A 13,753-nucleotide genomic window follows, 5' to 3' on the forward strand; every position below is an offset into this window, starting at 1 on the left:
ATGTCCCGTCGGACCATATATGGCCCATGGGCAGCACGAGCCATTCCCAGGCCGAAAGTCACACCGGGCTAAAATGGGCCCATGTCTACATCGGGCCTCTAACAGGCCGAAAGTCACTAGGCTGTAATTGGGCCCAAATATTCGGCGAACAATTAATGGGCCAGATCTGGCTTCGGGCAATAAATGGGCCCAAATATTCGGCGAACAATTAACGGGCCAGATCTGGCTTCGGGCCGTAAATGGGCCTTTATTAAGCAGGCCGTTATTGGGCTGGCCCACTAGTACCTGAGTAAGTACTACGGGCCTTTGACTGGGCCGGCCTTTTTAACCTATATGAGCCTCTGTTGGGCCGTGCCACGTGTCGACGTATCGGCGCTTTGGGTCCAATGAGTGGATGACATCTGTCCCAACGGTGAGCCGACACGTGTTTCCTCCAGCCAATGATGATTTTACACGTGGAAAATCCCCATTGGTCGGGGCTGTTAACGGGTTATCGGATCCAAAACCGGACCCGATAGCTTAACGGCGTTCCGTTACGGTGGATGCCACGTGTCGGTCACCCTTGACGAAAGCACTTCTGTGACGCTCGATTTATCGTCATGGAAGTGGACACTTCCGTGATGATAATTTTGGTAATGTCATGGAACACTTCTACGACAGCACAGGTATGACTATCTTGATTCTGTCATAAATTTGTCATGGATGTACATGCATGACAGAAAACGTGACATACTGTGACAAAGACGTATCATCACGGAAGTGTATTTTTTTGTAGTGATGTGAATAGCTTGTTACTTGATCATGAGAAGTTTTATGAGTTGAGCTACTGTTATGATATATAATGATGCTAGAAAAAGTGATTGGAACTATATTGATCAAACTTATGCACTTGCTAGCATTCACACTTCATAAATTATTTCTTTTATCATTTACCTACTCGAGGACGAGCATGAATTAAGCTTGGGGATGTTGATACGTCTCCAACGTATCTATAATTTATGAAGTATTCATGTCATGTTTACAATAGTTTTATATCATTTTGGGTATGATTTGATTAGAACTAACCCGGACTGATGCTGTTTTCAGCAGAACTACCGTGGTGTTGTTTTTGTGCAGAAATAAAAGTTCTCGGAATGCGCTGAAAATCAAGAGAGATTTTTTCTGGAAAATATGAAAAATATTGTAACAAAAATCTACCGCAGGGGAGTCCCGTGGGCCCCATGAGGGTGGGGGGCGCGCCCCTGTGCCTCGTGGACTTCCTGTGGGGCCTGTGACTTGTTCTCGACGCCAACCTCTCCTATAAATGCCCAAACCTCCAGAAAATAACCTAGATCAGAAGTTCTGCCGCCGCAAGCCTCTGTAGCCACGAGAAATCAATCTAGGCCCTCTCTGGCACCCTGCCGGAGGGGGCCATCATCGCCGGAGTGCCATCGGGAGGGGAATCATCGCCACGGTGATCGTCTTCATCAACATCACTGTCATCATCACCATCCTCATCTCTTTTACGCGGTCCACTCTCCCGCACCCCGCTGTAATCCCTACTTGAACATGGTGCTTTATGCCATATATTATGATCCAATGATGTGTTGCCATCCTATGATGTTTTGAGTAGATATTCTTTGTCTTTGGGTTGATTGATGATCTAGATTGGTATGAGTTGTATGTTTTATTTTGGCGTTGTCCTATTGTGCCCTCCGTGTCGCGCAATCGTGAGGGATTCCCGCTGTAGGGTGTTGCAATACGTTTATGATTCGCTTATAGTGGGTTGCTTGAGTGACAGAAGCATAAACCCGAGTAAGGGGGTTGTTGCGTATGGGATAAAGGGGACTTGATGCTTTAAATGCTATGGTTGGGTTTTACCTTAATGATCTTTAGTAGTTGCGGATGCTTGCTAGAGTTCCAATCATAAGTGCATATGATCCAAGAAGAGAAAGTATGTTAGCTTATGCCTCTCCCTCATATGAAATTCCAATGATGACTACCGGTCTTGTTAACAATTGCCTAGGATAATTCCGCACACCGACCCATCATTATTCCACACTCGCTATTTATAATATTTAGTAATATATTCTAACTTTATGATAACAGCACCTACTTTTATATTTTAGCTCTCCGATACCATGCAAAGTTATCCTCTTCATACCCACAATGTAGTTTTATTTCTCGTTTCTAGTTGGAAGCAAATATTCGGTGTACGTAGAGTCGTATCAGTGGCAGATAGGACTTGAGAGAATATTGATCTTACCTTTAGCTCCTTGTGGGTTCGACACTCCATACTTATCACTTCCACCATTGGGAATTGCTACGATGATTCCCTGCACTTGGGGATTATTAGGGTCCTGTTCATCCAGCCTCCCCGGCTACTGTTCATCCAGCCCTCCACGGGGTCCTGTTCATCCAGCCTCCACCGGCTACTGTTCAACCAGCCCTCCACGGGGTCCTGTTCAACCAGCCCCTCCACGGGGTCCTGTTCAACCAGCCCTCCATGTAAGGGGTCCCTCACCAGGTACTGTTCATCCACCCCCACGCCTCCTCGATCGGGGTCCTGTTCATCCAGCGGCAACGACCTCTACTACCACGGGATCATGTTCATCCAAACCCCATTGGGAATTGTTCATCCAACCCCCACCGGGAACTGTTCATCAAGAGGCAGCTTCGATCGGCTTCAGTTAGCAGTAGTAGCGAAGGAATCACTCGCGTTCAGTTAACAGCAAGGGATCGATTGGGGTTCAGTAACGTAGCTAGTGCAATCCCTCGGGTTCAGTTAGAGGCCAACGCCTTGCTCGGGTTCAGTTAGAGTGCAATGCCCCGCACACTCGCGCATACGTGTACGAGAGAAACGCGCAAACCTCCATGCATCGCTTGGCCCCGACCACCCACCATAACCGGGAACTCCCCGATATTTTCCTCGCCCTCGCTTCTACCACGATTTTTTCCGTCATGGACGGCCCAAATAATGTCATGCAGCTGCGTCTCCGGCCCGCCCAGGATGAAAAACCCATTTTATGTCATGATTTTTTGTCATAGAAGTAGGATCCCACCACATCTATGATGATACCGGGTTTTGTCACAATTATCATCATAAAAGTGTCATAAGCATGATAGATTTTTTTTTCGTTCGGCCCTAAATGTCACGGATGTGTCTTTTTTTTGTAATGATGAATATATGTTTTCTAGATTCCTAATCGCTTCCTTGCAGGCCCTCTACTAAATTTTATACCAACGTCGCAAGCTGGAGGTGGAAGCATGCAAATTCTGCACGAGCATCAATTTTCTTGATTTCCACTGATTATGTAATCAACGCATGGCTTGGTGATGAGGTAATCCTTGATGAATTTGTTTGAGGAATAGAACAACATTTAGTTAATTACTGCAAGGAGCAATCATCAGTTATGAAAGACACCAAGTGTTTCATCTAAAAAGGACAAAAGTATATATCAAGAAATATATACCTGACATTGACATCATGAATGTCAGGTATGCACCACTCTGTTTGGCACGATAAGATATATTGACTATTGATGCTGCTGAAATTGGATTTTGGTTGCTATGTGAACATGGTTAACAGTTCGTAATGATTCCAATTTGTATGATGCTTGTAGATTTCATTGTCTATTCTTGACCTTGACATTGACATTGAGATTTTTGCTCTGCACTCTGCTATGTGATCGAGTTGGTATTGAATCTACAATGCTAACATGTTTAAACCACTGTTCAGACTTTGGATAACTTCCTATCATTCCTTCGCCCCATAAGCTAGAGTACATTTTGTCTGTAAATAACATTGTTCCTTTTTGTAGTGGAGGATCAAAAGCTAATGTTCGGCAATTCAACCTGGAAATGAGGTACTACTTTGATACCTAAAAAGACTCGAGAGAAGTAGCCTAATTTAGGCAGGCACTCTCACACACTAAGGGAACTGAATGTGGTTTTTATTGTATGGTTTGTGTTGCTGCAATTCATTTAGATTAATTTTGGACATTGATTATTCTTTTACCTTATTACTATTTGTTTAGTTTTGAGCATCAATACCAACATCCTAGGGCTGCATTAGTCTACTAAAATTAACTCACTTCATCTCATATTGTTTGTGTAGATCTTTTTTTGTCATGTCGACAAGGTATTAGATGAAAACCCAAACATGCTAGTGGGGTGAGCTAATGTAATTTTTATAATGTAGTCAAAGGATAATCCATCTCCCTCATGTTGTTTCTACATTGTTTGTTTTGGCATTTACTTTTGAGTCTCTTGTTTAAATACTATTTTTAATCATGTAAGAAAGCTAAATATTTATTTTGGTAGCACGATTTCTGTAACCATACATGTTACTTGATATAATGTTAGAGATTTCCTTCTTTCTCATTGTCAGGTTGTTTTATATATCTGAAGTTAGTAGGATATGTAGCCTTCAAAGGAGGCTTTAGGAATTTTAGGCCATGTGAGACTCTTTCAGTTTTCATGCTTGAGCCCTAAGATTGTTTTGTTCTTTGAGCTTTTGGACATAGGTATGCACAAGACAATATAATAATAATTGGCTTCCAAACCAAGCGGTACTTGGAAACATCATGAATTCATTCATATTATGTCCTATGTTCTGGATTATACTTGCATTTTAAGCATCCTTTATCATCAATGTCAACTTACTCATTTCATCTCTTATCATCCTTATTGAATACAATGTTCAATCGTTAACTACTTATCATAATAGTAACTGAATTTTTCCATCCCTGTTGTTGGTTGGCCTTATAACATTGAGAAGTCAGGTCAAGGGTTAGACACCATGTATCTATGTCATTGTTAAGACTGCAAAATGTCTCAAGATTGCACAAAACAAGAAACAAAGCCGGTCTAGGCAACATCAAAGGAGCAAACTACTAACACAAGTTCAAGTAATCAGTTGGCAAGAGGCCTTACATATGTTTGCGTTTCTCATGTAACAAGCAAAATTATGAGTATATATAAATTTCTATTGTCTATCTTATGGTTTTATTGGCTTGAGTTCCCGCAGCAACGAGCGGGGTATCATTTAGTAGCTAGTATATGTAGAGGCACACGATATTTGAATCATGATGATCTAATAAATAATAAATTTGATGACGTTGGATGTGAGAGCTAGTGCATGCAATATGTTCAACCAGTGACCCACGCTGCACTCGGTTGCATGCTAGTCGTATGAACTGCGGGGCATCTCTTTAAATGAGACCCTCAAAGCTACTTACTACCTCCGTCCTGGTTTATTGGCCCCTTAGTATGTTGTGCCAAACTTTGACCATCGATTTAACTAACAAAATAATAATGCATGTCATCAATAATATTATTTGAACATAGTTTTCAATAATATTATTTTTTGTTACATGCATTAACATTTTGTTAGTTAAATCTAAGGTCAAATTTAGCATAAAATACGAAGGGGGCTAATAAACCAGGTCGGGGGTAGTATATATGTTTGGATTATGGTGTCCAAGACCATATTTGCGAACTTCTGTTATTCAACAAGGATCCTTATGTGGCTGCGGAGCGGTTTGAACGTTAATCTTTTCGCAAACTAGAAGCAACTTGGGGAAACTATGCAAGAGTCCATTTGACCAACAAAAAGCAAGCATGTGGTCCTCCTCCCGGAAAATGCATAGGAGCACCTAGCGACGCAACTCACTGAAATCTCACCATTAAACACGCATAGGGATTTGCGTCACTATATTGCGTCACTATATTGGCCGGTTTGTATTATGACTTTTGATTAGAATTATGTTCAGGTATAGCGTGGTACTGTCTTGTGTTCTTTCCATGGCCTGGCCCACTCCAGCCCCACCATGCATCTATTACTAGTACGAGCTCTACTGCCAACCATAAATAGTCTTACACTCTATTTACTACTCACGTTTTTCTCCACCATAGCGTTTCTTTCTAAGCACACTAAACTCTTGTCCTCCATCATCCATCAGCAGTTTATCGTTAAATCTTTCTACTAATGATGAATTAACACTGAACAACCTATATGCCCCATAAGAGATTATATACGTAGTAATCTAACAGAACAATACTTGGTTCGATGTGCCTTACAAATAGATAACTGGGTTCAATATAAGAAGAACAATACTTAGATCGATATGCCTTAGAAATAGATAACATGGTTAGTGTTTGGTTTATCTGGGAGACAAAACAGTTCAAAGGAACCTAACTCATGTTTGTGATAGCATCAACTAGTACTAGTACCGGCTTCTCACCAAACGTGTTCTTTGGAAAGAAAATTGAAATGAGTCATCTCCATTCAACACTGGTGTGATATTAATTGCAACATTTATAACTGACACATGCACTTTTCGGCATGCAAAGGCAGATGACATTAATTGAGAATGTTGACTCTGTGTGCCCAGACCAGTAGACCACTGTGTATCATCGTGTATTGGATATGTATCTGTAACCGGAAAATTCATTAAGCTTTTAATGCAGCCATCTTGATGTAGGAACTCACTGCGCAGATATCAGGGTGCTGCGCCTCCGAGAGCCATCCGTCCGCCTCCTCCTCCTCCCTTCTCTCTCTTTCCAACCGCACGACACATATATCCATCAAAACAACCATATGCATGCCCTCTCTCTCTCTTCTCTCTTCTCACAACTGGACAAATGAAGATTTTTTTTATGATTAAGCCTTGGCTCTCTCCCTCATCAAAGTCCACGGATTGGTTCCCACCGGTCCACGAACGGATATGGTGTCCGATTTAAAAGTCATAGTTGAAGATGCCCATATAACCTTTTCGGTGTTGTATACGTACGATTATAATTCATGCTGTAACATGCATGTACTTGAACTACATTTGAAATGTAGTTACCCTTGAGCGCATCTCCTTTTTAAGAAAGGAAAAAGAATAAGTACAAGCTAGTAGTACCTATGTGTGAAAATCCATCTGATGGGAAGATGTGGTGATACGGGAAGTCACATGCTCCCATGCTCCAGGGCTATCAGGGCCATTGGATTTGTAATCGAATGGTTAGCATGGGCGGATGTGGACCAAAGTGTAATTTGAAGAATCCTTGGGATTTTTGTAAAAGCATGCAGCCTTTCCCACTGACCATTGGATCAGCGATCCAACGGTCCGGAAGCTCTGGAGCACGGGAGCACGTTAGCCCCCGTATCGCGTGATACTCCAGTCTGGTGGATAGACGTGTATTTACATCGACATGACTACTGGCCGCCATCAACTCGGCGTGCTGCGTTCACCAAGGGCTAGGCAAGCTAGCTGCATGCAAAGGCTGCTGCGCACCCTTATGTTGACTTCTGGTGCTGCAAGGTTAATACTTCCTTCGGCCTTTGTGCTGTCAATCAACCGCTATGATCGACGAAACCTACTCACATAAAATAATACTAGCTAACTTCTGAATTGTCAGGTGTATTTTCTGGTGTATTCTTTCTCTCCTGATTTGGAAGGATCATCATCGATTCATCAGTAATTACTCGTCTAATCAGTGTTGTAGCAAGGCGAATCTCAATCCTAAATTATCATCAAATAAATGTCTTGTTCGCTATGCACCGAAAAAACACACCTAATAAAAAAGAACGAATAGAATAAAAAAACTACATTTTACCCTTTCTTCACTAATACTCCCTCCGTAGATTAGTCTAGATACGGATTTATCTAATACTAAAACGTGACTTGATACATCCGTATTTAGACAAATCTAAGACAAAATTTTTGAGACGGAGGGAGTATTATTTGATGGTAGCTCCTTCCCACCATCTTCTCACGTGCATATGGGAGCATATTTTTTGGAACTTAACATGTGGGAACGTTTTTGTTTGAAAAACATATACCTTTTGGGTTTTATTAAACAAGATGGAGAATTTCTCATGAAAGTTTGAGATGAAGGCATGTGGACCGGATCTAATAATTATTTTCAATAATATCTCTCTCGTCAAATGGCGTTACCCCTCCAATTACTGCACATACATTTTCACGCATTGTTATAAAAAAAATCCATGGGCACTAGCACCCAGGACATATTTTTATAGGAGAAGCCCACCTGAGTGAGATCGCGGAAAATTCGACCCTGACAGGAGTCGAACTACGGTAGGTGCGCCACAGCGACCTTCACGCATTGTTATCACATCAGGCTTAATTGGCGTCATGTATATCTCCTTGCTCTTTATCTCTTTCCTAGATTGTAACAGGCAGGCACACAAAGCTCCCCGTTACCTTGAGGCCCAAAACTTCTTAGTTATTGTAGTTCTCATGATATATACAAGTCAAAATTTCAACTCCGCTAAAGTAGTGGTCCTTGTAAAATTTTAGTCTCAGACATGAGATAGACATGAGAATTTTACCATGAGGGCTGAGACTAAAATCTCACCATAACTCCCTCCTCTTAACTCATACTACACATGCAATGCGGTTATTATACAAAATCTCATGGGCAGATTTTGGTGTTCATTGATTATTTGCAGGATCTAGGTCAGGCGGTCAAGGAAAACAGGGAGAAGACTTCACAAGGTCAAAGTTCATCTCAGGTACTAGTGTATTATAATATTATAATTGTAGTTAAAAAGGCGTCCAAAGACCAAAGTCAACATACCATAGTTTTGCGAGTTTTGCTTCGGTACACCTCCTTAGAAGTTTGCATGAATCTTAAAGTTACTTGAAAAGCCATCGTCATATCAGCCCGTGGATCAAACGTATTGAATAGATTGATTTGGAGTCAAAAGACTATACTCCCTCCGTTAGAATATAAGGTGCATCATTTTTGTGCAAGTCAAATTTATGTATGTTCGACCAAGGTTATAAAATAAACTATCAACATCCACATGACAAAATAAGTAAAATATGAAAAACTTTTCGTGCTGGATTTAATGATACATTTGGTATTGTAGATATTGATGTTTTTTCCAAAAACTTGGTCAAAGTTGCACATGATTGACTTTTGAAAAAACTAATACACCTTATATTTTGGAGCGGAGGAAGTATTATGTTTTTTATTGAAGGGGTACCTTCTAATCTCCACCTTTAATATGCATCAAAATCCGTAAACTTGCATCTTTTGCCTTTCCTTTATTGCTGTTGCTTGTCTGCGGGGATTGTCAAATAGTTCTATTTTTTCCAAAAAAAGGAAAAAGGTTAGTTCTATTCTAAACTCTTTTCGTGTACCAATTTTATCCAACGTGGCACACGCTCCCTCTATCTCTCACCCCAGCACTACATCTATACAGCTATCATTTCACCTATGTTTGTTCTCCAGGATACAAACTTTCTGAACCATGCTCAAAGAGGTAGTTTTGCAGACGAAGATATAAAAATTCTTCTTAAATGTGCAAGGCAGTTCAATCCGATGGTAAGCCATATATGTTCTTTTTGCATATACAGTATAATAATTCCGTACTGGAGTTCCTTACAATCGCAGGGCAACACAACTATTCATATTACGCTAGAATCCAAACCTTCGTGAAATTTGATTGTCTATGACTATAATTGTGATATTGATATCTAGTCTGTTTGATTTTGACATCTTCCACTTCTATCTTCTGCCGGATAACAAGCTTGATTATGTTGATACTTCGTGCTGTTCTCGTAATCTTATCTGTGGAGAGAGCTATTACCGTGTGGTAAGCTAGCCTTGTGCCACATTTTCACGCATTGCTATATTTGTTCCCTCTTACGTAATAAATCAAGTATGATGGATGTTTTTGTATTACTGGTTTGCCTGGCTCTCGTAGGGTGCTGCGTTAAGTAATCCTGAGGGGTGGACATGTTTCGTTAATTGCATTCTCCAGTGTGTGGTTCACACTGTTCCTCTGGTGTTGAAGCTTCAAAAAGATGATCACACAGATGCATGTCCCGGTAAGGCATTTAGTCCAGTTCTCTTCTGTTCTTTAACTGTCTTCCTGTTGAGCATCTATTCTATCGACTGCCGTGTTTCAACTAAAATTTTAATATTTTGCTAGGTGCCTCTGGCAAATTCTGCTGTTACTGCTCCCTAAAAGTCCATGCTGATGAAGTTATCAGTCTCTCTGGGGCTGTTCTTTACCCAAAGAAGTTTGTCGAACACCTGAAATGTAGGTGCTTATATTATCAGAAATTTCTTTTGTTGTAGTGCTCGTCTTGTTTAACTATGTTCTATGCATTTACACCTTCAGTGTTTTAGCTGTCATATTCTCGTTATTAGAGAACTGCGACATTTGGAAGTACATCATTGCAATTATGCGCTGAACTTTGTTGTTCAAAAAACTGTTGCAGTATTTTCAGAAAATTTCCGGCGGGGAAGGCACCAAGATGCCCATGAATTCCTCCGCTGCTTGCTTGATAAATTAGATGAGGCCTCTGTCCCTCCCAGGTCCCCATCATCTGAGAGACCCTCTTCAATTGTCACACAGGTTTTTGGAGGACAGCTAAAAAGCCAGGTGTACCTGTTGATCCTCACTACAACTTGATCAATATCATTCAGACTTACTCGTGATACTTAGTATTATTATTTTTTTGCTTGTGCAGTTGCATTGCCCAGAGTGCAACTATTGCTCAGACAGATTGGAGCCTTTCCTTGACCTTAACTTGGAGGTTATCCCGATGGCCACTGTCATGGATGCACTAAAATCTTTTACCAAGATTGAGGTGTTTGAAAATTACGGTTGTGATGGGTGCAAATCTCGTGTGAACATGGAAAAGCAATTAAAGGTGGAGCAGGCTCCAGAAGTTCTTGTAATCCAGCTCAAGCGGTTTCAAAATTTTGGAAGTCATATAACTAAGATTGAAGACTGCATGATGTATCAGGAAGAGCTGGACTTAAACCCATTCATGAGCTCCCCGGATAATGTGAGTTCATTTTCTTCTCATTTGAACAAATTCCGCATGCACCCAAGTATATGGCTGATGCACACTATGTGGCTGCAGAAACCTCAGAAATATGATTTGTATGGAGTTGTAGAACACGAGGGTGCTCCATCAAATGGTCACTATGTTTGTTATATCCGTTCGTCACGAACTAATTGGTTTCACTTCAATGATTCTAAGGTAATATGTTTACAGTTAGTACTCCCTCCCATCCAAAATAAGTGAAGTGGTTTTAGTTCAAATTGTATCCTCTCGTTCAGTTGCATGGTTCTAAACTTCTACAGTGCAGGTTATGAAAATCAACGATGCCATGGCTTTGGAGAGTGAAGCATACCTTCTATTCTATGCGAAGCAAGGTTCATCCCCGTGGTTCTCTACCTTACTTAAGAGAAAAAACTACGTTTCCGGTGACACTGAGGAGGGTGGTTACAGTACCAGTAGCAGTGAAGATGACTATTATCCTGAAGGCCTGTCTTGGCATAGTAAGTGTGATATTTTCTTTTTATTAAAATAAAAAAAAACTGAATTTACTATCTATGACAGCTGGTAGTGGTAACATGATATCTATTGACAGACACTTTTGTTATTATCTGTACTCGGTTTATATTTTTACCTGTACTGTCAGTCAGTCAGACGTGAGATGTTTTTGTCCCGTTGCAGATGATGGCGACAAAACCAGATCGGCGACGAAAGAAGAAACAGATCTGCAGCTTAGACAAATAATATCTATGCAAAAAGAGAAGTGCCGCGAGAGAGAGATTGAAGAAAAAGCGAAGGCAGAAGGAGACAGCAGCATCCAAACTACTTGTCCTGAAAGCTTGTCTTGGCGTAGTAAGTGTTATCCTTTTAAATTTTAATGAAAAATCAGAGGCTTCGAAGAGAGTGCATGTTGTGGAAATGCATAATGGTAAGTTAACTTTATGGATCGTTGCAGAATTTACTTGAAACTTAGTATGCGAGTTAAGTGGTAAGTATGAAGGTAGGTGATGCTAGCTGCATGCAGGTAGGTGATGCTAGCTGCATGTTCACCTGTAGAAGAGTTGTATAGAACTTCACTTTTGTTGTAGGGTTCGTTGTAAACATCGTGCTAGAGAATATCATCAAGATGGACTAGAGTAGGATCAGTGGTGTAGTTGGTAATCACGTCAGATCGACAATCTGCAAGGTAGGATGTATTGACACTCGGAGCCACCGGTTGCTTGAACCAAGCAGATCACGTAACTACGCAGCCCCCCGCCTAATACAGTCTATTCTCACTAGATCACTGTACACGGTACCTGATTCTAACCAAGCGCCTTGTTTGTTCATTCAAGGACAATTGGCATGATTCATCCCAGTATAGCGCAACCACTGTTAGGACTTCTTTGCTTGTACCGTCAGTCAGTCAGTCATGTGATTTTTTTGTCCCGTTTGCAGATGATGACGACAAAACCCGATCAGCGAGGAAGCGCACGTGGGAGTGGGACAACAACCTCGAAGCGGTGGAAGAGGAAGAGGAAGAGGAGGAAGAAGAAGATGATGATGATGATGTTGAAGAAGACCATACTACTATGTCTGCTCGGACTAATTATCTTGGGTGAAAACCTAGATTCTGGCCATGTGCTTGGATCCGGTGACGGCGGCGCTTGAGTGTCGCTCCTTTTCTAAAGACGTTTCTGTTGAACAACCTCGTCATTCATGTGGTGTCATGACATGGTTGGTGCGGATATGGTCGTTGTTGTAGTTTGCCAATCGCATATCACCTTTTCCTCGCCTACACATATCTTTGGTCTTATATGACTTTGCTAATTGTTGGTGTGTTTTCGCGTGTGTGAGTTGGTGTTGACTGTGTGCATCCTAGCTATGCAGAGGCCGAGTGTGTGCTCATCGTGTTGTGTCTTCTTGATGCTCCATTTTGAGCAAATAAAATCCACTTCTGAAAATACCACAAAAATCAACACTTTGTCAAAACTATCATGATACAATGTGATAGAATGGTATCTCGCTAGCCCTTTTGGAGACCATGAATGCAAAGCACCTTTGAAGTTCAAGCAACGACTAAACATTAAAAATCGGCGTAGAAAACATCCAGTCATGCTCCATCCAACATTAATTAGACCAAATGCATATTAAGACCTCCTTTGGTTTAGAGGAATCTTGTAGGAATTTCATAGGATAGGATTTCTATAGGAAAAATTCCTTCAGAGCCCTTTGGTTTGTAGGAATGGAATCCTATTCCTATGGAGGAATTCTTCATATCCTTCACATTTCATAGGAAAATAAACATCAACCTAGACTCAATGAAAAAAAATCCTATGATGTGAATCAAAGGGCATATCCTTTCCTATTCCTACTCATAGGATTTGAGATACATGTCATCTCATTTCCTATGACTTTCCTATTCCTACGATTTTCCTACCCTATGAACCAAAGGAGGCCTAAACTAAGAATGTCAACAGCGCTCTTTATGTTGGTGCTTGAATGAGAAGGTGATGACTCAACAATAAAAGAAAGAAGGGCCCTTCACAGAGGAAAGCATGGATTTGCTTATGTACCAGAGCTCATTGTTTAAAACAAAGAAGATTTTATTTTTAGAGGTATACTTTCAGTCGACTGTTTGACAATAGAGAATCTCGTCATCTTATATGATAAACAAGCAAGAGTGTTTTCCAGAGTCAATTGCAAGAAACCGCCACATTTGTGGCTAGGTTTGCAGGAAACTACCAAGTCGTTAATCTGTTGCAAAAAACACCGTAAAATCTCTTAACCCGTTGCAAAAAGCACTGAACAGCCGTTTAGCCTCGTTTGACCTCTTTTCCGACAGGTGGGCCCCGAAAACGCTGACGTGGCATGACGGACAGGCAAACAGCGCCGTTAGGAACAAAACGCTCAAGACGCCGCGCCTGTCGGTCTTTGTCAGACAGTCCCCCCCCCCCCCCCCCCCCCCCGCGCGCGCGCCC

General features: G+C 41.3%; 1 protein-coding gene across 1 annotated transcript in view; it reads left to right on the top strand.

Moving 5' to 3' along the window:
- The window catches only part of LOC109750788 (uncharacterized), a 58,747-nt gene extending 46,177 nt beyond the window's left edge, over nt 1-12,570 (top strand). The window contains exons 2-12 of the mRNA XM_040397989.1: nt 8,441-8,503; nt 9,229-9,321; nt 9,527-9,592; nt 9,704-9,827; nt 9,932-10,042; nt 10,224-10,387; nt 10,476-10,796; nt 10,875-10,994; nt 11,104-11,296; nt 11,475-11,645; nt 12,231-12,570. Coding sequence (XP_040253923.1) covers nt 8,441-8,503; nt 9,229-9,321; nt 9,527-9,592; nt 9,704-9,827; nt 9,932-10,042; nt 10,224-10,387; nt 10,476-10,796; nt 10,875-10,994; nt 11,104-11,296; nt 11,475-11,645; nt 12,231-12,394 — 1,590 coding nt within the window. The 3' untranslated portion in view covers nt 12,395-12,570. The remainder of the gene's footprint in view (nt 1-8,440; nt 8,504-9,228; nt 9,322-9,526; nt 9,593-9,703; nt 9,828-9,931; nt 10,043-10,223; nt 10,388-10,475; nt 10,797-10,874; nt 10,995-11,103; nt 11,297-11,474; nt 11,646-12,230) is intronic.
- Nucleotides 12,571-13,753: the final 1,183 nt, after the last annotated feature.

The sequence above is a fragment of the Aegilops tauschii genome, chromosome 1 (assembly GCF_002575655.3).
Source record: "Aegilops tauschii subsp. strangulata cultivar AL8/78 chromosome 1, Aet v6.0, whole genome shotgun sequence".
NCBI classification, from domain to species: Eukaryota; Viridiplantae; Streptophyta; class Magnoliopsida; order Poales; family Poaceae; genus Aegilops; species Aegilops tauschii.